At 48.2% G+C, this 27,109-nt stretch overlaps 1 protein-coding gene across 3 annotated transcripts in view; it reads left to right on the forward strand.

Annotated features, from left to right (window-relative positions):
* Positions 1 to 27,109, forward strand: part of TBC1D8 (TBC1 domain family member 8) — a 123,148-nt gene that overhangs the window by 24,249 nt on the left and 71,790 nt on the right. For all 3 annotated transcript variants that reach the window (XM_036262761.1, XM_036262762.1, XM_036262763.1), the window contains one exon: positions 25,834 to 25,944. In XM_036262761.1, coding sequence (XP_036118654.1) covers positions 25,834 to 25,944 — 111 coding nt within the window. The remainder of the gene's footprint in view (positions 1 to 25,833; positions 25,945 to 27,109) is intronic.

The raw sequence follows: 27,109 nt of genomic DNA on the forward strand, positions 1-27,109 counted from the left end.
GGGGAATAGAAATATGGTCGATTTTTATCATGGTTAGTCTGCAAACAATCTTATAGATTCTAGCAATTTTTAGAAAATTTGAAAGCATTTCTCAGAGCCTTAAAATCTTCAGTGACACACAACACTTAAATTCCCTATTTATGTGTGTAAAGGAAGGAAAAAAGTGTGACTTTTTCTTCTGTTAAAGATTGCAGTGAACCCCACCTCCTCTCTCCCGCGCTCTCTGGAAGCCTCAGACCATGTTTGTGAGGGCTGGGTGGGGGCCTCCAGGGCATGGGGCACGAAGCCATCCTCTGGCCTGTGGACGGCTTTGGATCTGGTCCTTGCTCTGTGAGCACCTTGCCGAGTCTAAACCACCAGCTGTCCACCAGGTGAGTGAATCCTGCTCTTTTATGAAGTGGACCTGCTGCAGAGACAGTTTGATATCACAAAGGAAGGGTACAGTGTTCTGTCTTAGGCGTAGCGGTTAGAATCAGAGCCTGAACAAAGGTCAGAAACACAAGCTTTCACAGATGGTGGGCTGCTGGCTCTGGAGCGAGCCGGAGAGATCGCGTCCAGAGCGTGGCTCCTGGTGCCTTGCAGCTGTGCAGCAGAGCCCTTCCAGTGCAGCCCAGCACGTGGGCTGCGGTCCCAGCCCGCCAGCTCTGCGGGCACAGTCTTAGGCTCTCACGCCCTTGGCTCCCCTTTGCACCTGCTGTCAGTCTCCACTCCGAGGTTTTATGTACTCACAAGGTGTGACCTTGGTGTTCTGGTGAGCACAGGTGCTGCCTTACCTGCTGCTGTGCCTCTCACCTTCGTGGCAGTCGTGTGCCTGCCAAGGTCACAGTGCTCATGACCTGCTTGGCCTGATGTTTTGTCCAGCAAACACCACCATACGAGTGCTGTACATATTCCTGGTTGTGGTAAAGCATCCTCCCTGCCGAGCAGCCCGGGGCCCTGCTGAGGCGGCTTCGCTTGCTGGGGTGAGCTGCACCCTGCAGAAGAGCACAGGCGACCACGCTTCCAAACTTGAGGGCACTGTTTTGTCCTAAAAGTTTATTCGAAAGCCTTTAACAGTTGGAATCCTGACTGGTCTGGAGGTTCATCCTGGTCCTGTGTACAGTGTTATGTGATGTACTAGCACACAAGCTGGCGTACTGGGGAGGTGAATTCAACAGAAGTCTGCATGGCATTATTACAAAGACTGTTTCCAGTCATAACTTAGAAAACAATCCTCAGAAACATTTTTTGTAATAATGCTTTCTCTCGTGATCTTAAAACTAAATGCTAAGTGTAGAAAGTGGAAATGCATAGGAAAAAGAAGAAAGCGCTTTACCCCACAGTTAACCTTTTTACATCGATTTCCCAGTTTTCTCTGTGAATGTGGTTTATACAGTCAGCTTCGTAGCTTCTTTTACACCTACTGGAATAATAGCCCCGGAAAACGTGTCACAGGCATATTGCATGTTTGTGCCGTGATTTGCTCAGCCTGTCTCCCGAGTTCTGCACTGACACCTACTTCCTGTGGGTTCCCTGGCATGTGGTCCCACCCAGGCTGCCCGGGGGACACGTCACGGTGCTGGTGTCAGTGCTGGCGTTTGGAAGCACGTGCTCATTTGTGATCCTCAGCGCAGATCTGCTTATGAGCGGTTGGACTTCCTGTGTGGGTGAGCAACTCCATCCTGGAGAGGTGGTCTGTGTCACTCTTTCTTTCTTGACTTTTCTTGACACTTAGTGTTAGATTTTGCCTACCTATTACAACAGTGATGTAGTCATCATTGTACAGTTAGTAAGTAACATCTGTTCTTCTACTGTATCATCCACACTATAATGGGTTGGTTACAAGGTCTGTTTGGAGTCTTCCTAAAGGCCAGTGCTTAAAAACTAGGCATTGATGAATGTGGACCTGCATCTGTGAGGGTGCTTTTTCCATCTTTTGGATGTCAGTGATGTGGATTTTAGTTTTGAATAGTGCACCTGACGCATCTCTTTTCATCATCTCCTTGGCGACAGTCCTGGGCGACATTGAGGACTTACCTTGCTGCAGGTGACTCAGTTTTCTGTGTAGCTCTGTAAGTAACACTGTACCTTGTCAGCACGGTATTCATAGTTACTTGCTTTTTATTTTCTCTCTCTTCTTGTGGGATGTGGAATTCACTCCTTGAGAGCTGATCTGAGATTGGCAGATTTACTTGGTTGAGTAATTGCTCAGCTTATGAGTCAGCTGCAGAAACTTAGCCTGGGTCCTCCTGGCCAACAGCAGGCAGCCCATTGGTGGCAGGTGCCAGGTGTGGGCTCCTCTAGACTCCTTTCCCTGAAGGGTCTGTCAGTGTAGGTGATGTTTTCCAGTCCTCCATGGTCGAGGAGTTTCTGAGACTGTGTCCTTCTCCCCACTCTGGTGAAGTGACCGTGCTGTGCTGGGCCAGCACACACTTTGTGAGGCCCACCCACTCCTGCAAGGACTCTTCCTTCTGCGAGGGGACTGCGTGTGCAAGGGGCCCTGGTCGCGTGTTTGCCTCTCTGCTGGGAATAGGAGTTGGTCCGCTTAGAAGTGTGGGTGCCAGTATAAGCATAGTGGCTGGTTTGAGGACCACTTCCCTGGATGTGAGTCCCAGTGCCTTCTCTCCCTCGTACCAGTTATATACCTCTGAGCCTTGGGACAGATCTGTGCCCACCTCTCGAGCTGTGAGACTAGAACAGAGGTGTGAGTGGGGAGAGCTTGTCGCAGCCCTGGCACGCGCCGTGGCTGTGTGTGCGTCAGCTGATGGCAGGAGTGACAGTCCATCGCATCGGGCAGGGCCTGGGCAGGCACAGCTGATGACAGTGTTTGGAAGGACAGAATACAGTGTTGCATATATTTTTTCATGAAGGCTGTTTGGGATTGTTTTTCTGTGACTTTTTTTCTTTCCTTTCAGAAAAACTCAGTGATTTGAAATGCTTTACTGTGTCCGTCAGGAGAGATGGAGGTTTGCTATGTCCCAGCATCTCTTAGGTTAGGCTGTTTAATGTCGTTGTGTAACTTGTGAGCTCAGTATTTCTGGGCTGCTAAGTTTCAAAGGGGCTGCCCTGGCCTGGTGGCTCAGTTGGTTGGAGCGTTGTCCCATACACCAAAAGGTTGCTGGTCCGATCCCAGTGAAGGCTCATACCCCGGTTGCTGGTTCAGCTCCTGGGTGGGGCATGTATAGGAGGCAACTGATGGTTTTTGGATTTTTTTCTCCAAAAATCAATAAAAACATATTCTCGGATAAGTATAAAAAAATTTTGTAAAGGGCCTAAGAAGTTATAAAAACTCTTAAAAACCTCAGTGGATTACTACACTTAACTGTAATATAGGGGTCATAGTCTAAGCTTCAGGGTACAGCTGCTCCGTTCGGAAACTCTCCAGGTGTGAGAGCGTGGTGTGCACGTACCCTTGAACGAACACCTTCTTTCCAAAGACCGTGTGCCCACTGCCCGTGCCCTGGTCGGCGGTCGTGAGCAGGAATCAGCTGCCCGTTGTGTCCTTGGGTCTGTCTGGAGCTCTCCTGGGACTTTGCTCTTGTCTTTCTGCTGCCGGGTTGAACCTGAGGTTGGTGTTCTTGCATGGGCCTTTTGTGTTTTGCGTTTAGCTATATTTTATTAAAAAGACTGACAGATGATTTCCTCCTAAATATGGGCTTATACATTTTTAATTGAAATTATAGTTGACATATAACATTGCATAAGTTTAAGGTGTACAGTGTATTCATTTGATGCATTTATTGCAATATGATCATCATTGTAGCATTAGGTAACACCTCTATCATGTCACATACTCATCTTGTTTGTGTGTATGTGATGAGAACAGTTAAGCTCTAGTCTCTTAGCAGCCCTGAAGTTTGTACTGTGGAACTGTTGACTGTGCCCACTGTGCTGTGCATTGGGTCTCTAGAATTCACTCATCTTGTAGTTGCAGGTTTGTGCCCTTAGACAACATCTCCCCAGTTTCCCATCCTCCAGCGCCTTGTAACCACCACTCTACTCTCTGTCTTTACAAGTTCCACTGTTTAAAGATTCCACCTACAAATGCGATCATGCAGTGTTTGTCTTTCTCTGCCTGACTTGCCTCCCAGAAGTCTGCCCGTGTTGTCGCCGGTGGCAGGGTTTCCTTCTCGCTTGTGGCTGAGTGATACTGCATTGTGGACATATACCACAGCTTTATCCACCCACTTGTTGATGTACACTTGGGTCCTGTCCATGTCTAGGCAACTGTGGTGGGCTGTGGTCACCTGCAGCGCCTGCTGTCTTGGGCACTTTCATGGCAGCTCCGTGGAATGGCAGAGCCCTGCTCAGCTGTGCTAGCAGTGGGCAGCTCCGGGGGCCGAGGCCTGGGAGCTCTGGGAGCCTCCATCTCAGGCCGCGCCACAAGCCACATGTATCTCTGGACTAGGATTTTTTTTTTAAATCCTTACCTGAGGATATTTTTATGTTTATCCTCAGATAGAGTGGGAGGAAGAGGGAGGGGGGGAGAGAGAGAGAGAGAGAGAGAGAGAGAGAGAGAGAGAGTTGGTTGCCTCCCACCCAACCCCGACCAGGGTCGGGGACCAAACTGGAACCGAGGTACGTACGCTTGACCAGAATCAAACCTGCAACTCTTTGGCCTGCAAACCTCTGAGCCACACCGGCCAGGCTGGACTAGGATTTCGAGAGTTCCCCAGGTGCTCCGTCAGGGTTGAGAATTGGGGAGGAGCCCACGGTTCACCCTGAGGTGGGGGAACAGATAGACACAGGTACACATGCAGGCCAGAGACCTGGAAGCCCGCCCCTGAGGGCGCAGGAGAGATGGTTTGAGTTGGGACCAGTGGCTCAGGAGGCAGGGAGTCAGGGTGACCGTCAGCATGAGTGGATGAGACAGGGAGGGTGGGTTTTCACGTCACCCTTGTCCTGGAATGAGTGATGTGTCCAGAGAAATGGTCAGTGTCTTTTCAGGGACCCACAGTAGAAGAACTGTCCGGATGGAGGCCAGAGAGAATGGGTAAAGAAGGGGGCGCAGCCGCCTCCCACTTGCCTGTAACGTTCAAAGTAGAAGCCACTGGAGAAATGAAGTAGCAGCTCAAGGGAAACAGCGGGGTGGGAGCCTGGGGAAGAGCAGGCAGACCCTGGACTGCGTCCTGGTCTGGCCTGCACAGTGGGAAGCCAGGACGGGAGGGGGCTGCCGCCCTGGGGGGTGAGAGGAGCCTTCAGGCAGCCGGGCCCAGGAGAGCGGCAGCAGGCGTGAGGTGCTGGTCCTCTCCGAGGCCTCAGCAGGTCCAGCTGGGGTGAGGTGGAGCACTAGGGGCCGGAGGGCAGCAGGGAGGGGTCAGGGATGGATACAAGTAGTTTGTGCGGTTACCTCTGACCTTGCTCCCCAGTCACCTCGGCTGGAGGGGCTTCCCGTGGGGGCTGTGGAGAGCCAGGGGCGCCTACAGCTTTCTGTGGGTTCGGACCAGCTGCTGAAGACATGCGCTTTCTGGTAAGTGATTCTCCACACTCTGCACTTGAGACGCTCCTAAGGAGCTAGAAATGGGGCGAAGAGAGGCCCTTGCCTGGCCCAACAGCACCGAGTCTGGGTGGGCTCTGGGCCTGGGGACCGTTGGCCAGCGCAGTGAGAGCCCCACGCTGAGTGCCCAGGCTCACGGTTCTGACTTCCGCTGACGATGGCCGTGATGGGGTAACGTGGCTGTTTCAGGAAGTTCAACAAAGAAGCTTTGTGTTCACTGGTCATGAGGAAGTTATAGAGGGCAGACTGTTCACCTTCCCTACGGGAGGTCGCCCTCCCCCCATACAGAGAACTCCATCTGAGTTCGCTCTTCAAAGGCTAAAAAATGTTTTTCCTTTAAATCAGTGGCATGGACTTTGAATGTATGGGTGTCTCCTCCCGGATCTGTCTATTGTTGTGTTTAGATTGTTGACAAACTGTGCCAATGGGTAAAACAGATAACGTTAACAACTGGTAAACAGAGATTGGTCATGAAACCCACCTGGGGCCAGAAGGCACACAGGGTGGGCTGGTCATGTGCAGCAGGTGTGGAGAGCCTTCTGTGGCCGGAGTGCGGGCTCCCTGGAGTCTCTGCGCTGGGCAGCACACCCGGTTCCTAGGACTGCCCTAACAGAGGATGACATCAGAACAACAGTTTTGGGATCTAGATGACCCAGTTCAGGAAGTCCTCAGGCTGCCTCCCTCTGAATCCTGTTGGGGAGTCCTCCTTTGCCCTTTCCTTGCTTTTGGAGGTGGCTGGGAGCCTGTGGGGTCCTAGCAGCTGTCTGGCTGCAGTGCGACTTTGCTGTCACATGGCACGCTCCCTCTGTGGCTGTCCTCTCATGCGGACACCAGTTATGTTACATAGGGGCCCATCCTGCCGCAGTATGACTTCCTCTTAACTAATTACAGCTCCAAGGACCCTGTTTCCAAATAACGTCGCATTCTGAGGTACTGGGGCTCAGGACTTCAACATCTTTTTGGCTTGGGGTGCGAGTCAACCTGTAACAGGTGTGTGGGCCAGGTGATTTGCAATGTTTCTCTTTACTGTTTGTGCAGATCTTGTTGGACAGATGAGGCTGTTGAGACCCATGGGCGTGAGGGTGCTTATCCAAGCTACACAGCTATAGAGGACAGATTAGGATTTGAACCCAGGACTCTGTGACTCTAGAACAACACATGACTTCTCTAGTATAGACTTACAGAGGGTCCTTTGGGGCTTCCTGTGGAGTGGAGTCCATAATTCTTTTGGGCCTTCTCAGGGCACATGGGCGTTACCCAGCCCTAGGAGATGCACCAGGTACTAAGATACTGCATCCCACCCTCTTCGCTTTTCTCCATGAAATGAGTACCACCCATCATCAGAAGGGAACATGAAGTTAGTTTGAGTCGGTGAGGTAGTGGGATTGCGTGTGTACTTTATCTTTTATTTCGTTCTTACTGTTCTTACAACTTAAAATTCTCTTAAATGGTTTGAACAGAAGCTTTCTAGAGCTTGGCTAACCCACAACCTGCTGAAAGTTATCTGTCTTTTGGGACCCTTTGTCATCAGCTTTATGTGATAGGGACTTACCAGGGGCCTGCTTCTGCCTGTTCCCGCAGCACGGACACACCTGAGCGGGAGAGCCAGACGGGAGTGGTCTGGTCCCCTCATCACCGGGCACGCGCCTGCAGAACGCACGTCAGTGCGTTTTGCCAACAGATCCTGTGCGCAGGCTCGTCTGAGGGATCAGTCTTGAAGGCTGCCGCAGCTTTTCCTAAATGGAAGTCTTTGAACAACGAGATTTCAAGATCTGAACCCCAGGAGACAAGGGCTGTGATAAAGAGACGTCCTCGAGCCCGAGGATGAAATTACTGCTGCTAGGCTCCTCCGTTCATCTTATTCAAGTTTAATTTGATGTGATATTTTTTCTGATTGCCCGTTCCAAGGTTGCTTTTTCCTATGGGTTCTCTGCCCATGAATGTTGGGTTCAGAAGGAAAGATTTTCTCAAGACCTGCTAGCTGACCATTGTTCCCTTGTTGTGTGACGGCCTTAGAGACAGGGGCCACTCTCATTTCACCCTCTTGCCCTTTCTTCCCTGGTTCTGCCTTGGACCCTGTTGTGACTTGCACACAGCTGAGCCCTGGTCCAAGACTTTATTGGGACCTGAAGATGACACAGGTTCCATGAAACATGGGGACAGGCAGCTTGTCACAGACCAGGTCTGCAGTGATGTTCCTGATGGGGAGGGCAGACCAGGGGCAAGGGGAGCACATTCACGCCCTTGTTCCAGGGGGTGGAGCACCTGTTCCTGGGGTGGTGGTGTGCTCTCCTGACCCCCCAGCTTGCCCTGCTCCCCTGCTTTATCTGCTTTCCTGAATTAATGGTCACATTTCCAACTGTATGACTCTCTGTAGGAAAAGGCTCAGCATCTCAAAGTATACATTTAGTACAGGCTGTGTGCTTAAAACAAAGCAGCCCAGCTGGTGTGGCTCAGTGGATAGAGTGTTGACCCAGGGGCAAAGAGGTCCCGGTTTGATTCCTGGTCAGGGCACATGCCCGGGTTGCAGGCTCGATCCCCAGTAGGGGGCGTGCAGGAGGCAGCCGATCGATGTTTCTCTCTCACATCAGTGTTTCTCTCTCCCTTCCTCTCTCTCTCTAAAAAAAAAAATTAAAAAAACAACAACAATAAAACAAAAAAAAGAAAATCTGCTTAATTCCTGAGATGAATGTAGTTACTGAAACACTTGCGTCTGGCCAGTCTGAGGTCCGCTTGGTGGGGCTCTGACAGAGCCTGCACCTGTCTGTGTGCGGCTCCCTGAAGGGAGTAGCAGGTGGAAGGCTTGGGACAATCGGATTCAGGGCTGGAATCTGCAGTGAACAGAAACTCCAGCTACTTGTAGCATACGGAGAAAGTTTTCTTCCAGTGACCTTGAAGAACCAAGGTCTTTGATTTGATTCTATTCATTGGATTCATTAAACAAGTATTTATTGAGGACACACCCAGAGCCAGGTACACCAGGTGTTGGGAACTGATAAAGGATTCTGTCCATATCCTTTTAACACTGTATACATGCAGATTGCAAACATTTAGTTGCCAACATTTAGTTGTAGCAAATTAGATATAATTTGATGTCTGAAAAAACTGTTGTTATCAAGGACAGAAGTGTTGAAATGAAAGTCAGAAATAAGTGTGGGGTTTGTGGCAGAGGGAGTCAATGGCATTGTAAACAGTTGTGCTGGACCCTGGTGTACACTTGACCTCTTGGTGCACCTGCACGCTCTCAAGATGAGTGGAACCCACTGGGCTGCACGGGCTGCAATTTATACAGGGTGATGATACTTCCCTCTGGGGAAGGGTTCATCAAACTGAAGTGCGCCTGGCTTGTGGTGGGCACTTGGTGAAAGCATGCTCAAAGCCGCACAGGGGTGCTGCGTCGAGAAGCACAGGGCTTGGTGAGCCTGGCAGCACGGGCCAGTTCGTCTCTGCAAGACTTGTTCGTGGTTAGCAGGGTCCCAGGGGGCTCTTCCCATGTGAGGGGCTGGAATCTGTCTTTCTCTTTGAACTTGAGCCCATGGAGAAGTCTTGCTTCACTGACCCTTCTGACTCTATTGATTTCCATTCTGCAAAGGAGACGCTATTGCTTTGTGCTATTTATTTTCCTGTGAGCCTCAAATGCTTCCAAGCTCCATTTTTCTGCCTTTAATTATGCACAGAGCATTAAACAGAAGTGCGGTTTGCCAGGTGGAGGGGACACTGTGGCTAGGACAGCACAAGGCACTGTCAGGGGACTGGCTCTGTCTGCGATTGAATCTGGTCCGGAGCTGGCCTGCCCGCCACGCGCGAGCTGTTGGCCGGTCTGGCAGCCTTTCTGCACCGGCCCTGAGCGTGCAGGAGGGCGCCTTCGACTCCGTTCAGTCCTGCTCTTCATTCCGCCTCTCATCCCTGAAGCGGGAGCTCGGCAGCTTCAGTGTGTGACTGGTTAGAAGAGAGGCCATTTGTTATTACTAAGTGGTTAGTTTAGTTTTCTCCTTTGTGATTTTATGTATCCCAAGTTTCTATAACAAAAATGTGTTTATTTTGTAATCAACAACAACAACAACAAAACAGATTTCTTTAGAAGGACAAATTGAGACTAGATCTTATTTTCTTAGGGAAGATTTTTTGGAAAAGATATTCTTTGTAACTGGTTCTTTAATGTGATTCTGGGAGGACAGGTAATGCTTGTTGGGCTTGTTAACCGGGCCGTCAGAAGTGGCGAATTATTCTGTCTTGAACGGGAGGGCCAGGGCCCCACCTGCAGGTGCCAGAGTGCGTGCTGGGCAGCGCCTGTCCCGAGGCAGATCGTTTCCCAGCAGAATTGAGGGATCAGAAATATTTTGCCAAAGGATCTTGGTTCTTTTGAAGTAGCAGAAATTGGCAAAGGGAACCCAACCTCTGCTGTTATAATTGATTGCAACAGGGTCAGTATGATGTAATTTCACTGTGCTAGGCTTCATGCATTAGGGATGGTTTTAGTCCTCATGGCTTGGTTGCTGGAATCTAAGGGAGGAGAGCTAGGGATTGAATTGGGTGACAGTGCCTTAAAAAAGGAGGAAATCCTGCCATTTGTGACAACGTGGATGAACCCTGAGGACACTGTTAAGTGAAAAGCCAGTCACAGAAAGATAAGTACTACGTGGACCACTCAGATAACACATATGAAATAGCCAGACTCGTAGAAGCGGAGAGTGGAATGGTGGTTGCAGGGCTCGGGGGAAGGGAAAACAGGAAGGTATAGTAGGCAAAGGGCACAGAGTTGCGGTTACACAAGATAAATTCCTCCTGGAGATCTGCTGTACAGCCTGCAGTCAATAGCATTGCATTACCTGCTGAGACGTTCACAGAGGGTCCTTACCTGTTCTCGTCACAGCGTGATGTGTAGTGATAGTCGTGGTGATGGACATGCTCATGGCTACATTGGGTGATGGTTTCATGGGTGCATACTTAGCCTCAAACTCATCAAGTTGTGTACATTAATTATGTACAGCTTCTGGTATGTAAAAAAAAAAAAAAAGGTAACAGGGTATCTGGAAAGAGCTGAGCAGAACAGGAAGAGCAGAGTGGCCTGGGTGGGGTGTGGGACCACTGAGGTGCTGAGCAGGCAGTCCTAGAATAGCCAGGTCCCAGTTCATGGGATGGCTTGTCAGTGCCCAGGCAGTGGTGTGGGGACCGTGTGTACTGGACTTGGCAGTGGGGGTGGGCAGGTATCCATCCTGTCCATCCTAGGTGCCCTGGCCCAGGCGTGTCATGTGAAGACTGTATCAGATCTTAAATCCAAGCTCTTTGGTTGAGTCTTGGTTGTCTTCTTTCACTGTGTCCCTTGCCTTTCATTTGGTAGCCTGGAATCAGCCATACAGGAATTTAAATCTAACTGGTATGCATGGCCATGATCAGAGGACCAGGAAAATGGATGGCCACGCTGATGGGGATGCTGGGGAACTTTCAGAACAGCATTCATTATGTGGGGCTAACAAAATGATACTTTTCCTCCCACCTTCTCGTCCTTCTAGCTGGGCTAATCCTCAAAGAAACATGGATTAGCAGGAGAACATTAATTGTATTACGTGCCCATGGGCAATGCACATAGACACGAAGGTCTCAAAGACAGAGCGGCAATGTTGGGTATGACAGTGGTGTCACTTTGGACCAAGGAGAAGGGAGAGGGGATGGGATCTTAGCTTTCGAAGGTGAAGATGGGAAAACTTGCAGGTGATGGAGGAGGAGCGGGACCGTGGCAGGCAGTGTGCTGCTTCCGTGGAACATGGGGTGGTCCAGCTATCAGGCTCCTGCTGGCTGCCCTCCTATCGGCCATACTCAATTTAGATTAGGTTACGGTGAATATGTTAAGATTTCCTTCCTGGAGCAAATTTTTTCTGCCTAAATGTCTTGGACAGGAAAGGGGGAGGGTCACATATTCTTTCTGAGTCTTTTATTTCTTATAACCATCTTATAGTCAGTACCCCAAAAGGCAGCTTTAGGGTGGCAGACTTTGGTGCCCTTCTGTTGTGTCCACAGCAACATGTGTCTGTGCGGCGGCAGGCACCGTGCGGGATGGTGGTCGTGGTGTGTTGCAGGCAGGAGTCCCGTGCCCTGTATTTGAGCATTACATCACCCTGTTTAGCGTTAACATCACAGGATCCGTGCACAGGGTCTGAGACAAAGCAGACAGCGTGGTCCCCATCCAGAGTTATTGATGGAGGCACTAGAAGAATGTGTCACAGCAGTGTGGACCCAAACAAAGTACACGTATGTTCAGATGCATTTACGATTTGTCATTTAGGGAATGGGGTTAAAAAAATTATATTTATATTTAAGGACCCAACTGCAGAAATCTCTATTAAATTTTAAGTTAAAAAACAGTGGTAATATACACATACCATGGATGTGACTGTCTCAACTATTCTAAGTGTAGATGAGTTCATGTAGTTGGCCAGCCACCACCATTATCCATGCCGGGGCTCTTTCCACCTAAACACACGCACCTGTGAGAGAGTTTTCATTCTCAGTGAAGACAGAAAAGGTGTTCTCCTTTCACCCCAGTGTCCACAGAAAGTCGGCCGGGCAGTGTCACCCTCCGAAGGCCACAGCTCACAGCTGCTCTTGCTGTTCTCTCCTGGTTTCCTGAGAAAGTAGAGGGTCAGGGGCTGCCTGTCTTTGTTCCCGTGTGTCTGGGACGTGGTGTGCAGCTGAGGGTCAGGGGCTGACTGTCCTTGTTCCCGTGTGTCTGGGACGTGGTGTGCAGCTGAGGGTCAGGGGCTGCCTGTCCTTGTTCCCGTGTGTCTGGGACGTGGTGTGCAGCTGAGGGTCAGGGGCTGCCTGTCCTTGTTCCCGTGTGTCTAGGACGTGGTGTGCAGCTGAGGGTCAGGGGCTGCCTGTCCTTGTTCCTGTGTGTCTGGGACGTGGTGTGCAGCTGAGGGTCAGGGGCTGACTGTCCTTGTTCCCGTGTGTCTGGGACGTGGTGTGCAGCTGAGGGTCAGGGGCTGCCTGTCCTTGTTCCCGTGTGTCTGGGACGTGGTGTGCAGCTGAGGGTCAGGGGCTGCCTGTCCTTGTTCCCGTGTGTCTAGGACGTGGTGTGCAGCTGAGGGTCAGGGGCTGCCTGTCCTTGTTCCTGTGTGTCTGGGACGTGGTGTGCAGCTGAGGGTCAGGGGCTGACTGTCTTTGTTCCTGTGTGTCTGGGACGTGGTGTGCAGCTGAGGGTCAGGGGCTGACTGTCTTTGTTCCCGTGTGTCTGGGATGTGGTTTGCAGCTGAAGGCCTGGTGTTTACCTGTCTTGTGCTTAAGAACCAGTGCCAGAGTCTGTGCCTTGAGATGATGTCCTTTGAGATCTCCGTTCTGCATCTCCACGCGCTCTTGATCTTTGTTGTGGAGTTGGCAGGTCATGCTGTTGCTGTGATGGGCATGGGACTGCTGGTGTCATCCACTTTGTTTCAGAGATGAGCTGCTAAGGCCGTCATGATTGGGTTTCTGCGGCTTTGCCCGCTGATCTGCTCGCAGTCTGAAAACAGCACCGTGGTCTCTTGGTTTAATGAAAATCTGTGGGAATGATAATGGAGTCACAGCAAAAGCGATATTGAATTATATAAATGTTTTGTACAACTAAAAAAGTCAATGTTTAGAAATTTTACTTTGAATTTTCCACATTTACTTTCTCTTTTTGATAATAGAAAAGACTTCATGTGATCCTTTTTAGTTGTTACTTTTTGTGAAGAAAAGTTTTTCTGTTCATTCTGATTCTTTTCCTTTTTAATCCTCACCTTAGGATATTTTTCTATTTATCTTCAGGTAGAGGGGAGGGAGAAAGAGGGAAAGAGAGAGAAACATCGAGGTGAGAGGGTCACATTGACTGGTTGCCTCCTGCACGACCCAGTCAGGGCTGGGGACTAACTGCAGCTGAGGTACATGCCCTCGAACCCACAATTCATTGGTCCACGGGCCGATGCTGTACCGCTGAGCCAAACTAGCCAGGGCTCATTCTGATTCCTTTTTTTTTTTTCCAATTTTTATTTATTTTTGTTATAGATGTTTCTCCTTACCCCCCCCACCCTCCTCCCCTCTCTGCCCCCTCACCCCTCAGTATTGTTGTGTATGTCCATTGGTTATGCATACATGCATGTAAGTTCTTGGTTCATTATTCTAATTTTTTATCCCCCCGCCCTTCCCCATAGCCTGCAAAATAGTGACAACAGCCAAAACAAATAGCCCTAACATGAAGACAGCCCTGGTCCAAATTGGTGTCCTGGGGCAGGTTGTGGCGCCGAGCTGCGGTGCAGTGTGAGTGGTGAGGCGCTGAGCTGCGGTGCAGTGGGGGCGGTGAGGCGCTGAGCTGCGGTGCAGTGTGGGCGGTGAGGCGCTGAGCTGCGGTGCAGTGGGGGCGGTGAGGCGCTGAGCTGCGGAGCAGTGGGGGCGGTGAGGCGCTGAGCTGCGGAGCAGTGGGCGGTGAGGCGCTGAGCTGCGGTGCAGTGGGGGCGGTGAGGCGCTGAGCTGCGGAGCAGTGGGGGCGGTGAGGCGCTGAGCTGCGGTGCAGTGGGGCGGTTGAGGCGCTGAGCCTGCGGTGCACTGGGGGCGGTGAGGCGCTGAGCCGCGGTGCAGTGGGGGCGGTGAGGCGCTGAGCCGCGGTGGCAGTGGGGCGGTGAGGCGCTGAGCTGCGGTGCAGTGGGGGCTGTGAGGCGCTGGAGCCGCGGTGCAGTGGGGCGGTGCGGCGCTGAGCCTGCGGGGCAGTGGGGGCGGTGAGCGCTGAGCTGCGGAGCAGTGGGCGGTGAGGCGCTGAGCTGCGGTGCAGTGGGGGGCGGTGAGGCGCTGAGCCGCGGTGCAGTGGGGGCGGTGAGGCGCTGAGCTGCGGGGCAGTGGGGGCGGTGAGGCGCTGAGCTGCGGTGCAGTGGGGGCGGTGAGGAGCTGAGCCGCGGTGCAGTGGGGGCGGTGAGGCGCTGAGCTGCGGTGCAGTGGGGGCGGTGAGGCGCTGAGCTGGCGGTGCAGGGTGCGGTGAGGCGCTGAGCTGCGGGGCAGTGGGGGCGGTGAGGCGCTGAGCCGCGGTGCAGGGGGCGGTGAGGCGCTGAGCCGCGGTGCAGTGGGGGCGGTGAGGCGCTGAGCCGCGGTGCAGTGGGGGCGGTGAGGCGCTGAGCTGCGGGGCAGTGGGGGCGGTGAGGCGCTGAGCCGCGGGCAGCGGCGGTGATGAGGCGCTGAGCCGCGGGGCAGGGGGGCGGTGAGGCGCTGAGCCGCGGGGCAGCGGGGGCGGTGAGGCGCTGAGCCGCGGGGCAGCGGGGGCGGTGAGGCGCTGAGCCGCGGGGCAGTGGGGGCGGTGAGGCGCTGAGCCGCGGGGCAGTGGGGGCGGTGAGGCGCTGAGCCGCGGTGCAGTGGGGGCGGTGAGGCGCTGAGCCGCGGTGCAGTGGGGGCGGTGAGGCGCTGAGCCGCGGTGCAGTGGGGGCGGTGAGGCGCTGAGCCGCGGTGCAGTGGGGGCGGTGAGGCGCTGAGCCGCGGAGCAGTGGGGGCGGTGAGGCGCTGAGCCGCGGTGCAGTGGGGGCGGTGAGGCGCTGAGCCGCGGAGCAGTGGGGGCGGTGAGGCGCTGAGCCGCGGAGCAGTGGGGGCGGTGAGGCGCTGAGCCGCGGAGCAGTGGGGGCGGTGAGGCGCTGAGCCGCGGTGCAGTGGGGGCGGTGAGGCGCTGAGCCGCGGAGCAGTGGGGGCGGTGAGGCGCTGAGCTGCGGTGCAGTGGGGGCGGTGAGGCGCTGAGCTGCGGTGCAGTGGGGGCGGTGAGGCGCTGAGCTGCGGTGCAGTGGGGGCGGTGAGGCGCTGAGCTGCGGTGCAGTGGGGGCGGTGAGGCGCTGAGCTGCAGCTCTTTACTCAAGTAATAGAACTTTTTGTCATCATACATACAGGGTGTGGCAAAAGTAGGTTTACAGTTGTGACTCCACCAAACAGCTTATTTCTGCATTGTTTATTAATTATTCTATTATTTTGCATATGAGCAATTGTAAACCTACTTTTTCCCCACCCTGCATGGCTGAGGTATATTGTTTGTAAGCCCAAAGCTATTAGGAAGACCTGCTTTCTTTAATACAGGCGGGACACGAGGTTTTCTGGCATTCTTTAAAATGCTTTTCATGGGGGAATTGATGCTGCTGTTTTTGTTAATCCTCACCTGAAGATACTTTTCCATTGATTTTTAGAGAGAATGGAAGGAAGGGAGGGAGGTGGTATTATTGAGAAAGAGAGAGAAACATCAATGTGAGAGAGACACATGGATCCACCTGCACCTGGACTGGGGCCAGGGATCGAACCTGCAACCCAGGGAATCAAACCCTTGACCCCTTGGTGCTCGAGCCGACACTCTAACCACTGACCAACACTGGCCAGGGCAGGTGGTGGTGTTTTTCAGAAACAGACTTCATTATGCCTGTCGTGCTTTTACTGGGAAAGGCAGAGCACATTCTCACTGCTGCCTGTGGTAAGTACCAGGCCCAGCACAGAGGCAGTAGGGGGCTTCTCTGGGTGTCCTTGTTTAGCCTGTGTCAGCAGCTGTCATTTCATCTTAAATTTGGCACCATTAATGAGCAGGAAGTTCAGGCAGAATGAAGGCGTTACAGCATCACTTAGAAGCAAATTATTCTGAGGCACCTATTGGGTCCTAACTATAAAACTTGTCAGTCGACATTTATCTCAGCCAGAGTTGTTATTCCAGTAGCCTGAAAATAGGCATGTCGCCCTCCACAGACACCAGAGGGGATTCCCACAGCGCGGAGAGCACGTGGGGCTGCCGCCCACCGGCCACCAGCCCGCGAGCCGGCGCCCGTGCAGGCACCTGAGAGCAGTCACCTGGCTGCAGATGGAGGAGTAAGTGGGTGGGTGCCAGAGCACTTCTGAACATTGCCGCCCTGTCCCTGAGTAGTCCCGGGGTTGTCCTGGCTGCCCAGAGCCCGGCGCCTTCCCTCGGAGGCCGAGGTTAACGTGGAACAGGCACAGTGTGCAGCTTCAGAATGCACATGAGCCTGCCTTGTAAATATTGTGTGAAATAGTTATCTTCAGCTTCTTTTAAAAGGACAGACCGAGTTGGGCTGTGGACATTTCGCTTTATTTATGTGTATACGTATGTATATATTTTTATCTTTGGACCATTTGAAATTTGCAGACATCTTACCCCATTTTCTAGTAAGTTTGAAGGATTGTTTTGACATGCTAACCTTTTTCATTCACTCACTCATTCAGCATAAATTAAGCACATTGCTTTCTTCCTGAATTTTCATTTCTCATTTTGGCTTTCCTGCTGAGAACTCCTCTCTGCCTTCTGGGTTGTGTCTTCTCCAAGTCTGGCTCCTTGTCTCATCTTCCTTCTGCTTCTTTTGTCTTTGTGCTTCGGTTGACTCCACCCTGCATGCCCTGGCTATTCGCCAGTTAAGTGCCCCTGTCTCTTCTTGGGTTCCCGTGGGGGCAGTTTGCATTTGCACAGACATGGGGGTCACCCCTCATCCCCTGCTCTTGTCTGCAGGTGGACACTGACTGGCCTGACTTTCCTTTTCACTTAAAAAACAAAACAAAACAACTTTATTTTTTAATCCTCACCTGAGCATATGTTTTTGTTGATTTGAGAGAGAGAGAGAGAGAGAGAGAGAGAGAGAGAGAGAGAGGAAGAAAGACACATTGATAGGACTTGAAACCTAGGTATGTGCCCTGACCTGCAATCAAACCTGAAACCATTTGGTGTATAGGACGGTGCTCCCACAAACTGAGCCACCCAGCCAGGGAACAATTGTAATGTTTAGAATAGTTTTAGCTTTACAGAGAAATTGTGACAGTAGTGTATAGTGTTCTATACACCCCCCCCCCCAGTCTCTTTCTCCTATTATTAACATATTAGTATGATATATTTCCTACAATTAATGAAATGATAGTGATACATTATCATGGTAGGTAGAAAAATGACGTGAACCTGTGAATATATTAGGTTACATGGCAAAGGGGAATTTAGGGTACAGGTGAAATTAAAGTTGCTAATCAAGAATAAAAACAAAACAAAACAAAAGTAAAGTTGCTAATCACTGATCTTGAGAGGGAGGTCATGCTGGACTATCCAGGTGGGCCCAGTGTAATCCCAGGGGTTTTTCAGCTGGAGGAGGGAGTCTGCAGAGAGGAGGAGGTGGCGTGGGGTGAGCTCATCCTGGTGTTCCTGGTGTTGAAGGAAGAAAAGGGGCCATGAGCCCAGTAAAGTGGGTGCTTCTCAAAGCTGGAAAAGACAAGCCTAGAGCCCCTGGAAAAGAATGTGCCTACCTGTTGACATCTTGATTTTAACTCAGTGATATCTGTGTCAGATACAACTGAACCACAGAGCTGTAAGGTAATAAATTTGTTTTAAGCTGCTATTTTATTTTATTTTTTTATTTATTTTTTATTTATTTTTAATCCTCACCCTAGGACATTTTTTTCGATATTTTGTTCAGATAGAGTGGGAGGAAGAGAGAGAGGGAGAAACATCGACGTGAAAGCGACACATCGAGTGGTTGCCACCCACACGACCCAACCAGGGCCAGGGACAAACTGCAACCGAGGTACGTGCCCTTAGCGGGGACCGAACCCGGGTCTCTCCGGACCGCAGGTCGACGCTCTAACCGCTGAGCCAAACCGGCCAGGGCTAAGCTGCTATTTTAAAAATAACTTTATTATAGCAGCAGTAGATATACAGTGATTATCAACTAAAGTCATGTTTTGTTGAGATTTCCTGGGGCTTCCTCTGCTTCAGGACCCACTGGACTACCCCCTGCCTTCTGTTCCCATTGTGCTGCGGCATTTCTCAGACTTCGCTGGTTTTCATGCCCTTGACAGCCTTGAGGGCTGCTGCTCAGGTGTTTCGTAGGGTGTTCCTCAGTTGGAACTGGTCTTATGCTTTTCCCATGATTGGAGGGGGTATTGTTTTTGGGAGGAAGAACAGAGGTAAAAGGCTCTTCTTACTGCTTCAGGTCAAGAGTACATCCTAGTCACATGATTCTTCCTGTTGATCTTGATCGCCCGGTTGCCAGGTTTCTCCGCTGTGCAGTGTCCCCAACCCTGCTTTTCACACTGTGGTCTTTGTTTGTTTGAGCTCTTCTTACTTTCTGCCGCTGTAAATGCCCCAGGCCCATAGTGTCGATTTCCTGCCCCAGTTCTGGGATCAGCCATTCTTCCAGAAGCCCCGGTTCCTCTTCCTGGAGAAGGGCAGGAGTTGAGGTCTAGGCGCTGGCCGCTGGCAGAGCAGGGAAATGTATGCGTGGGCATCGATCCTTGTGTATACATGTAGCTCTAAGTGTTTCTGTGTGTATCCATTTGTGTCTGCAGGAAACTAAACATGAGTTCATACCTGTGTCTTTGACTCTAATTCATTAATGTATAAATCATTGCTGCTTTGCTTTGCTTATCTGTAAACTGTCACTCCATTTAGAACCCTGGCTCACCCTCCAGCGTCCTTTCTCTTCCTTGCTCATGTCTGGATGTACATGTATAGCAGTATCTGAGTTGTTAACCCATAGCTGGTGGAGTGCAGTACTCATGCACATTTGTTTGGCCTTTTTTCCTATACTCTCCACTCATTTCCAAAGTTACATAGGTTAGCACCCTTTCCCCCAACACCTTCATTCCTGTGTTTCATACATTTGTAATACACTTAGATTTTTTTGGCCACATTTTGCATTCAATTGGGTATCCCTTGGCCTGCTAAATTATTTTTTAAAAATTTGCAAACGTTAAGTTTCCTTCTTTGTGCTGAAAACCTCTCTGGGATTTTGATGAATGCATGGCATTGTGTAGCCACAACTGTAATGTCATACGGAAGTCTCACCGCCCCTCCTCCTCGCAGCCACTGATCTTCCTACCTGCTGTAACTTCCCCTTTTCCAGAATAATTGGAATCATACAGAAGGTAGCCTTTCTCAGGAGGGCTTCTTTCACGCAGCAATTGCATTTAAGGTTCCTTGATGTCTTTTCATGACTTGAGAGATGACTTCTCTTTATCACTGAATACTACTCCGTTTACCTGCTGAAGGACATCTTGCTTCCATTTTGGGGCAGTTACAAATAAAGCTTCTGTAAACTTCTGTGTGCAGGTTTCTTTGTGGACAGAAGTTTTCAGTCCTTTGGGTGAGTACCCAGATGGCCTGAAAAGACTCTATTTAGCTTAGAAAGAAACCAACAGACTGTTGCTGTGGCTGCACAGTTGCATCCCTTCAGCAGTGAGTTCCTGATGGCACATCCTTGCCAGCCGTGGGTATTGCTAGTTCGTTTTTTTCCCCCCATTCTAATGGGTATCTAATAGTATTTTGTTTCCATTTGCAATTCCATAGTGAAAAATGAGGTCGAGCAGCTTTTCATGTGCTTATTTGTTATCTGTCTAGAGATTTCTGTTCCTATCTTTTGCCTATTTTTTTCAATCCTTACTTAAGGATATGTTCATTGAATTTAGAGAGAGGGGGAGGGAGAGAGAGAAAGAAACATCAGTGTGAGAGAAACATTGATCAGTTGCCTCCCATTTGTGCCCCAAGTAGGATTGGAACCCAAAACCTAGGTGTGTTCCCTGACCAAAAATTGAACCTGAAACCTTTTGGTGTATAGGATGATGTTCATCCAACTGAGCCATCCGACCAGGCTGTTTTGCCTTTTTAAAATCCTCACCTGAGGATATTTTTCTATTTATCTTCAGATAGAGTGGGAGGGAGGGAGAGAGAAGATGAGAGGGAGAGAGAGAGAGAAACATCGATGTGAGAGAGATACATCGACTGGTTGCCTCCTGCTTGACTCCAGCCAAGGCTGGGCATGAATTGCAACCGAGGTATGTGCCCTTGACTGGAATCGAACCTGTGACTCATTGTTCCGTGAACTGATGTTCTAACTGTTGAGCCAAACTGGCCAGGGCTCTTTTGACTATTTTTTATTTTTATTTTTTTTATCCTCACCTGAGGACATTTTTCCATTTTTTGTTCAGACAGAGTGGGAGGGAGAGAGAGGAAGAGAGAGAAACATTGACGTGAAAGGGACACATCGAGTGACTGTCTTCCGCACAACCCAACCAGTGCCGGGGACAAACTGCAACTGAGGTACATGCCCTTAGCAGGAACTGAAGGGAACTGAACCCAGTTCTCTCTGGACTGCAGGCCGACGCTCTAACCGCTGAGCCAAATCGGCCAGGGCTCTTTTGCCTATTTTTAAAAAATTATTGAGTTTTAAGAATTTTTTGTACATTTGGGTACCAGTACTTTATCACACAGTGTTTGCAAATAGTTTCTCAGTTGGTGGCTTGTCTTGATTCTCTTAAGTGTCTTTTGCAGAGCAAAAGTTTTGAATTTTAATAAAATCTAAGTTATCGGTATTTTTATTTTTTCATGCATCATGTTTTTGGTGTTGTCTCTAAAAAGTCATCGTCTAGATTTTTTATATTTTCTTCCATGGCTAATATGATTTTGTATTATACATTTAGGTCTGTGATCCATTATGAGTTAATTTTTTGTGAAAGGTTTATGTCTATGTCTTAATTTTGTTTTTGTTTTTTGCATATGGATGTCTAGTTGTTCCAGAACCATTTATGGGAAAGACTTGTCCTTCTCCATCAAATAATCTTTGCTCCTTTGTCAAAGATCAGTTGATCAGATCTGTATGGGTCTGTTTCTGACCATTCTGTTCCATCGACCGGCCAGTACTATGCTCCCTTGATTACTGTAGCTTTCCAGTAAGTCTTGAAATGGTGTTGTGTGAGTTCTCCAACTTGATCCTCTTCAGTATTGTGTTGGGTCTTCTAAAGTGCAGTAAAACCTCGATGTAATGGACTAATTCGGGCGAGGGGTATCTGTTAAAGCCGAAAGTCTGTGATACAGTTAAGTAGGTTTTCAAAGTGAGTGTGTTAAAAAATTGATAAGTTAGTATACCTGTTTTTACTTACTGAGACACATTTGTGTAATTAAAATTATGTATGAAAAATTTAACTTCACAGAAAAGTTTTCTACATGTATTACTGTAATTTTAAATTTATACGAGCAGGTCTAGTAAGTGGGTGCACTCACCAGTCACCGTGAACAAATGCACCCGGCCGGGGTGGGGCTGTGACCATGGGAACATGGGCCTGCAGGAGTTAAACTGCTGCAGGTGTCCGGCCGCTGCGGCGCAGTGGTTGAACATGACCCATGCATCAGGAAGTCACCGGTTCAATTCCCAGTCAGGGCACGTGCCCAGATTGTGGGCCCGATCTCCAGGGAGGCGTGCAGGAAGAGGCCAATCGATGTTCCCTCTCATCGATGTTTCTATCTCTCTCTCCCTCTCCCTTCCTCTCTCTCTAAAATCAGTAAGGAAAATAAAAAAATTAAAAAAATTTGCTGCAGAAAGTCATGCCAAATGACAAAAGAAACAATTACTGAGTGTAATGCGGCATGATCATGTGCTAATCATTTGCCAAACATTGTTTATGAGTGGTGACTCTTGGATTTAAATAGGTAGACTACAGTTGTGGATATGCAGTAATTATTTATGTTGACAAAATTACTGCAGTGTTTTTTCCAACATATGGCTTATTTGCTAAAATTTGTTGAAAAGAATAGTGAATTAATAACAAAAATAACCTGTTAATTTAATTGTAAACAAATTTTGGCTAAGAGCACTTTAAATTTAATAAGGTGTTAATTTTCACATATGATACACTATAGCCCAGCCGGTGTGGCTCAGTGGATTGAGAGTTGTCCCATGGATTGAGAGGTCTGGGTCTCATTCCCATCAGGGCACGTGCCAGGGTTTCTGGCTCGATCCCCAGTAGGGGGGTGTGCAGGAGGCAGCCAATCCATGTTTCTCTCTCACATGGATGTTTTTATTTCTCTCTCCCTTTCTCTCTCTCTAAAAAAAAACAATAAAAACATATTTATAAACAAAATAAACAAAAAATCCAAAGTTTATTAAATCGAGATCCATAAAATTGAGTATTTACTGCAATTACCTTTCTATAAAATCTTTAGAATCAATTTATCAATATCTATAAAATAGCTGCTGGGATTTTTATTGGGGTTGCATTGAATCTATAGATCAATCAAGATGGGATGAAGTAACATCTTGGGATGGGATGTGTATTGAATCTTTCATAAATATGGAGTATCAATTTAGATCTTTGATTTTTTAAATCAGAATTTTGTAGATCCTACTCATCTTTTGTTAGATTTCTACCTAATAAAAATACCTTTGCTGTTGTCAGTGCTATTTAAATTTTTTTTCAAATCCTAGTTGCTCATTGCTGGTGTATAGGAAAGCAGCTGTCATGTTAAATTATTGTGCACTGCAACCTCGTTGTACCTGCTTATTAGTTCCATACGTTTTGTTGGTTTTGGGGATTTTTCTACGGAGACAAACATGCCATCTGTGAACAAAGACAGTTTTATTTCGTCCTTCCCTGTTGTATACCTTCTGTTTCCTCCTCTTGTCTGACTGCACTGGCTGGGACTTCCATGTGGTGTGGAGTCCTTGGCCACATGCCCCTTCTTGGTACGAAAGCGTCCAGCTTCTCATCACTTCAGTATGATCTTTGTAGATGTTCTTTATCAAGCTAAAGAAGTTCTTGATTCCTAGTTTGTAGAGAGTTTTTAAAAATTCTGTATAGATGTTGGATTTTATCAAAGGCTTTTTCTGCATGAATTGATGTGATTATATGATTTTTTCTTTTTTATCCTATTGATGTGGTGTATTGCATTGATCGATTTCCAAATATTGAACCAGCCTTGCATACCTGGAGTAAGTCCCATTTGTTTATGGTGATGGTGTATAATTATTTTTGCATATTGTTGGATGCAATTTGCTAATATTTTGTTGAGGATTTTTACATGGGAGATATTGGTTTTGTAGTTGTCCTCTCTTGTAATATCTTTATCTGGTCTTGGTATTAGGATAATGCTGGTCTTGTAGAACGAGGTAGGAGATGTTCCCTCTGCTTTTGTTTTGTATTTAGAAGAGATTGTGGAGATTATTTTCATGTGTTCTTAACATTCAGTAGAATTCACCAGTGAAACCTTCTAGATCTGGTATTTTATTTTTATTTTTTGGCAGGTTATTAATTGATTCAGTTTCTTTAGTAGATAACAAACTTATTCAAATGATTGATTTTTCCTTGTGTGAGCTTTGGTAATTTGTGTCCATTTCATGTAAGTTATCAAATTTGTGGGCATGGAGTTCATAGTATTTCTTCATTATCCTTTTACTATTAGTGGTGATGACGACCCTACCCCCTTAATTTGTGTATTAGTGATTAGAGCTTCTCTTCGTTTTCTCATATTAGCCTATGTAGAGGTTTATCAATGCCATTGATCTTTTCAAAGACACGGCTGTTGGTTTTATTAATATTTCTCTATTTTTTTGGTTTCAGTTTTGTTGATTTTTCTCAATTTTTATGATTTTTCTTCTGCCTTTTAGGGTTAAATTGCTCTTTTTTCTTTTGGTATAATTTCCTATAGAAAAACTTAGCTTATTAATTTTTAGTTCCTTCTTGAATTTATGCATCTATTGCTATAAATTTCCCCCTAAGCACTGCTTTTATTACATCACACATAATACTTAAGTTGTATTTTAATTTTTATGAAGTTCAAATAGTTTTAAAATTCCTCTGAAGACTTCTTTGACCCATATTTATTTAAGAGTGTGATTAATATCCATATATTTGGGGATTTTCCAGTGATCTTTCTATTGTTGACTTCTAGTTTGATTCCATTGTGATCTGAGAACATACTTGATGCTTAGATTGTCTCAGATTCAGATAGTAGAAGCCTCTTCAAGCTGACTTCTGTGTCCTTTACTTTTTATATTTTCTACTACAATAAAATAACACAAGTTTATCTTGTACTTCTCTTGCTCTAGCCCTAGAATCAACCATTTCCTCAAGGAGCCTGGTTCCTGTAATGAGGGACCGACTTTACAGGCCCAAGTCTGGCGCCTGGTGCTCACTGCCCACAGGGTGCTGCGCTGAGACCCCTCAGGGGACAGGCGAGGGGCTGTGTGTCTGCATGTCTGTGTGTCTGCATACAGCTGTGTACATATTGATGCACAGATATATTCATTGACATGTTGTCTATATTTCTTCTTAGACAGATCTACTTTATAAAAATGAGTTAACCTCCAGTTGTGATCCAGTACATCCAGCTGCTATCCAATACTACAGCGTTCATTCTAGTTTCTTTCCATATTTGCGACTCCATTCTCTAACCCTGACTTTCATTATTCTTAATATATTGACATACCTGATCAGGCCTCCTGTTGCTACCACAGTTCCTTGCGTGGCAGGTGCCTTCCTCACGTTATTCAGGCTCCAGCTGCCCATATACCCTGTGCCCTACAACGACTTTGAGCTGTCCCATTCAGTGACTTTAGGGAAAGAAGGAAGAAAGGGTGCATGGGTTTTTATAAAAATTATTCCTTAGGCTGCTCAGTTTTTGCCTCCTTACTGGTTTGCTCCCGAATCACTGATAATTGAGGGCTTTCAAAAGCCTTGTGCTAGATAAAGGGACTTTTACTTAAAAAAATTTTTTTTAATTAATTTATTTTTAAATCCTCACTTGAGGTTATTTTTCCATTGATTTTTAGATGGAGTGGAAGGGAGGGAGGGAGAGAGCGAGCAACATTGATTTAAGAGAGACACATCCATTGGTTGCCTTCCGCATGACCCTGACCAGTGCTAGGATCAAACCTGCAGCCCAGGTATGTGCCCTTGACTGGGAATTGAACCCATGACCCTTCGGACTGAAGGCTGATGCTCTAACCAGTGAGCAAAACCGGCCAGGGTGGGACTTCTATTAATTAACTAATTAAAAAAATTTTTTTTCTTTATTGATTTTAGAGAGAGGAAGGGAGAGAGAGATAAAAACATCAATGAGAGAGAACATCAATTGGCTAACTCCTGCATACCCCCCACTGGGGATCGGGCCCACAACCTGGACATATGCCCTGACTGGGAATCGAACCAACAACCTCTCTGTGCATGGATTGACGCTCAACCAGTAAGCCACACTGGCTGGGCTAATTAATTAATTTTTTAATCCTCACCCAAGGATATGTTTTTTTTTTTTTTTTTTTTAATTGATTTTTAGAGAGAACAAGGAAGGGTAGGGGGAGAGAAGGAGAGAATGGGAGAAAAAATTGATGTGAGAAACATCCATTGGTTACCTCCTGTATTCTCCCGGACCAGGGATCCAACCTGCAACCTAGGTATGTGCTCTCACTGGGAATTGAACCTGCCACCTTTTGGTGCACAGGATTATGTTCCAACCAGCTGATACACCTGGCCAGGGTAGGGGCTTCTACTTTTAATAACACAATCTGAGCAGGTTGGCTGCTTGGCCGGGCCAGTCCCTGTGCTCAGAGGTGCACTTCCTCTTCTTTTTTTTGAAGGTCGCCTGGTGGGCGCTCTGGACGCAGTGCTGGACTCCAGTGCACGGGTGGCTCCATTTCGAATTCTGCTTCAAGTTCCCGGGTCCCAGGTTTATTCTCCCATAGCATGCGGTGAGTTACTGAGTGGACCAGATGTTCACTGGCCATAGCCATGGGTGAGTTTCGTTCTAGTTGGAACCTTCGAACCTTAAGGCCTGAGCATGCTGAGCATCTGTGTGCGCTGGGGCCTGAAGGTACTCCTGCTTTTCTGAACTCTTCTCATCGAAAGCACATGAAGGCAGCCTGCTCGGACGGCTTCGCTGGGGCATGCCAGGCTTTCGAGTGGCATGCTGTTTCAGGCTGTTGATTACTGCTGACTGAATTGAGCCATTTGCTTCTAAACCTTATGTCTAACACAAACATGTTCCTGGGCACATACACCTGTTCTGAGGGCTGTGTTGGATGTGGGTAGCCTTCAGCCCCTTGTTCCACACATGCCCTGAATCACTGGGCTGTTGGGCCCTGTGGTAATTTAGGTATCACCTTCGCACCCTGCTCCCCTGGGGGCAGCCCTCCTGCAGGAAGCCACCAGGCTCCCTGCACTTCAGGGGCTGGGAGTCCTCTGAGATGCCCCTTCTATTAAAAACGAAAACCAAGAGGTGTCTTTTTAATTACACAAGTAATAAATGTTCACCTTCCAGAAGTTAAAAAATAGGTAAAAGAAAAGGAAAAACAAATCATCTATAACCCTTTATCCATTGCGATACATCTGTCTACATCTCTGCATATACATGTAGTTTTTTTGGTTTTGCTTTTTATCTTAACATTCTGCCAGCTACTGTAGGCTTTCAACATCACCTCGCATTCTTTAACAATCTTGGATTATTTTTTCTCCAGGAAAAATACAGAAAAATACAAAGAAGAAAATTGTCATTCGTATCCACCATCTAATCAACCACTGTTAATGCCTTGGCATGTTTTCTTTTTCGGTCGATTTTGTTCTGTTATTTAAATGAAGACAAACCAGTCTGTATTTGCATAAAAGGATATGGTACATGGTCAATGTAAAGGCATCAATTAACAGTGCAAGGTACGAAGAAGTGATGTCTGGCCCCACACCCTACCACTCCAGGTGACTTCTGTTCATACGTGGCTCACGGCACTACAGGCAATTTTATGATGCGTTTAGACAGGTGCAAGGATAGCCGTAGAGAGGGGTAGAAGTGCCTTTATAAAAATGCACCTTGTCTGCAGTGCTGTTTTCTCATTATTGAGTTTTTACTTGATTTCAGTAGAA

Source organism: Molossus molossus, unplaced genomic scaffold (assembly GCF_014108415.1).
Source record: "Molossus molossus isolate mMolMol1 unplaced genomic scaffold, mMolMol1.p scaffold_m16_p_15, whole genome shotgun sequence".
In the NCBI taxonomy this organism is placed as follows: domain Eukaryota; kingdom Metazoa; phylum Chordata; class Mammalia; order Chiroptera; family Molossidae; genus Molossus; species Molossus molossus.